At 44.5% G+C, this 857-nt stretch overlaps 1 protein-coding gene across 2 annotated transcripts in view; it reads left to right on the top strand.

The window, feature by feature from the left end:
• LOC119594154 (C-type lectin domain family 10 member A-like) overlaps positions 1-857 on the top strand; it is a 5,856-nt gene that overhangs the window by 691 nt on the left and 4,308 nt on the right. For both annotated transcript variants that reach the window (XM_037943224.1, XM_037943223.1), the window contains exons 3-5: positions 108-252; positions 380-556; positions 700-820. In XM_037943224.1, coding sequence (XP_037799152.1) covers positions 108-252; positions 380-556; positions 700-820 — 443 coding nt within the window. The remainder of the gene's footprint in view (positions 1-107; positions 253-379; positions 557-699; positions 821-857) is intronic.

The following is an 857-nucleotide window of genomic DNA, read 5'->3' as shown; positions in this document are numbered from 1 at the left end:
AATGATACTTTATTTATATGGACGAAGTGTCATTTTACACCCCCGGCATTTTTTTATCCATACCCCCATGTGTTTGCTTGGGTAATAATGTTCCTTCCCGACTACAGAGTCTCACAGACCTTCTCTTGCTGCGCCAAGAAATCCAACTGAAGGAACTGAAGCAGGCCGAGCAAGTGTCTGCAGGGATCTTGAGGGAGATGGCGGACATCTTGACTGATATCAAAGGTTCCTTGACACGGAACACGTCTACAGGTAACAGATAAACATTATCCTAGGAATCTATTGAGTCGGTGTTACATAGCACGCACCAAACGTGTAATGAAATCATATTTGAATTTACTATTGCTTGAGTGCGGTATTAACGTATTACCATATTCAGGAGTATCCTGTCCAGGCAACTTCATAAACTTCGGGGAAACTTGTCTGTATCTTGCTAAAGACGTCGGATTAACTTGGGAAGCAGCTCTGGTATTCTGCCAAGACCTGGGAGGAAATTTGGCCGTGTTCCGAGACGCCAATGCATTCGCAGATGCTCTTGGATACGTTAAAGCCTCAGGTAAGTCACTTTCTACCTCCTTTCCTGGCACTTAGTTCGTTCATTTGCTTATGGAAAGACATTTTAATATAAAAATGCTTATATATCTGCTACACCAAGGTACAACAAAAGTGACGATGACAGTACTGCGTTTCCACTTCCAGGCATTGCAAAAACAGGGAATGTCTGGGTGGGCGGAAACGACCATTCGGTAGAGGGGGAGTGGAGGTGGGTGACCGGGGAGGACATGCCGAGAGGAACGCCCTTTTGGGGAGACTATAATTAGTAAGTCATTCTCTGCTCGAACTGTAGATAATGAATT

This window comes from Penaeus monodon, chromosome 33, assembly GCF_015228065.2.
Source record: "Penaeus monodon isolate SGIC_2016 chromosome 33, NSTDA_Pmon_1, whole genome shotgun sequence".
In the NCBI taxonomy this organism is placed as follows: Eukaryota; Metazoa; Arthropoda; class Malacostraca; order Decapoda; family Penaeidae; genus Penaeus; species Penaeus monodon.
This window is presented reverse-complemented; position numbering and strand designations above follow the sequence as displayed.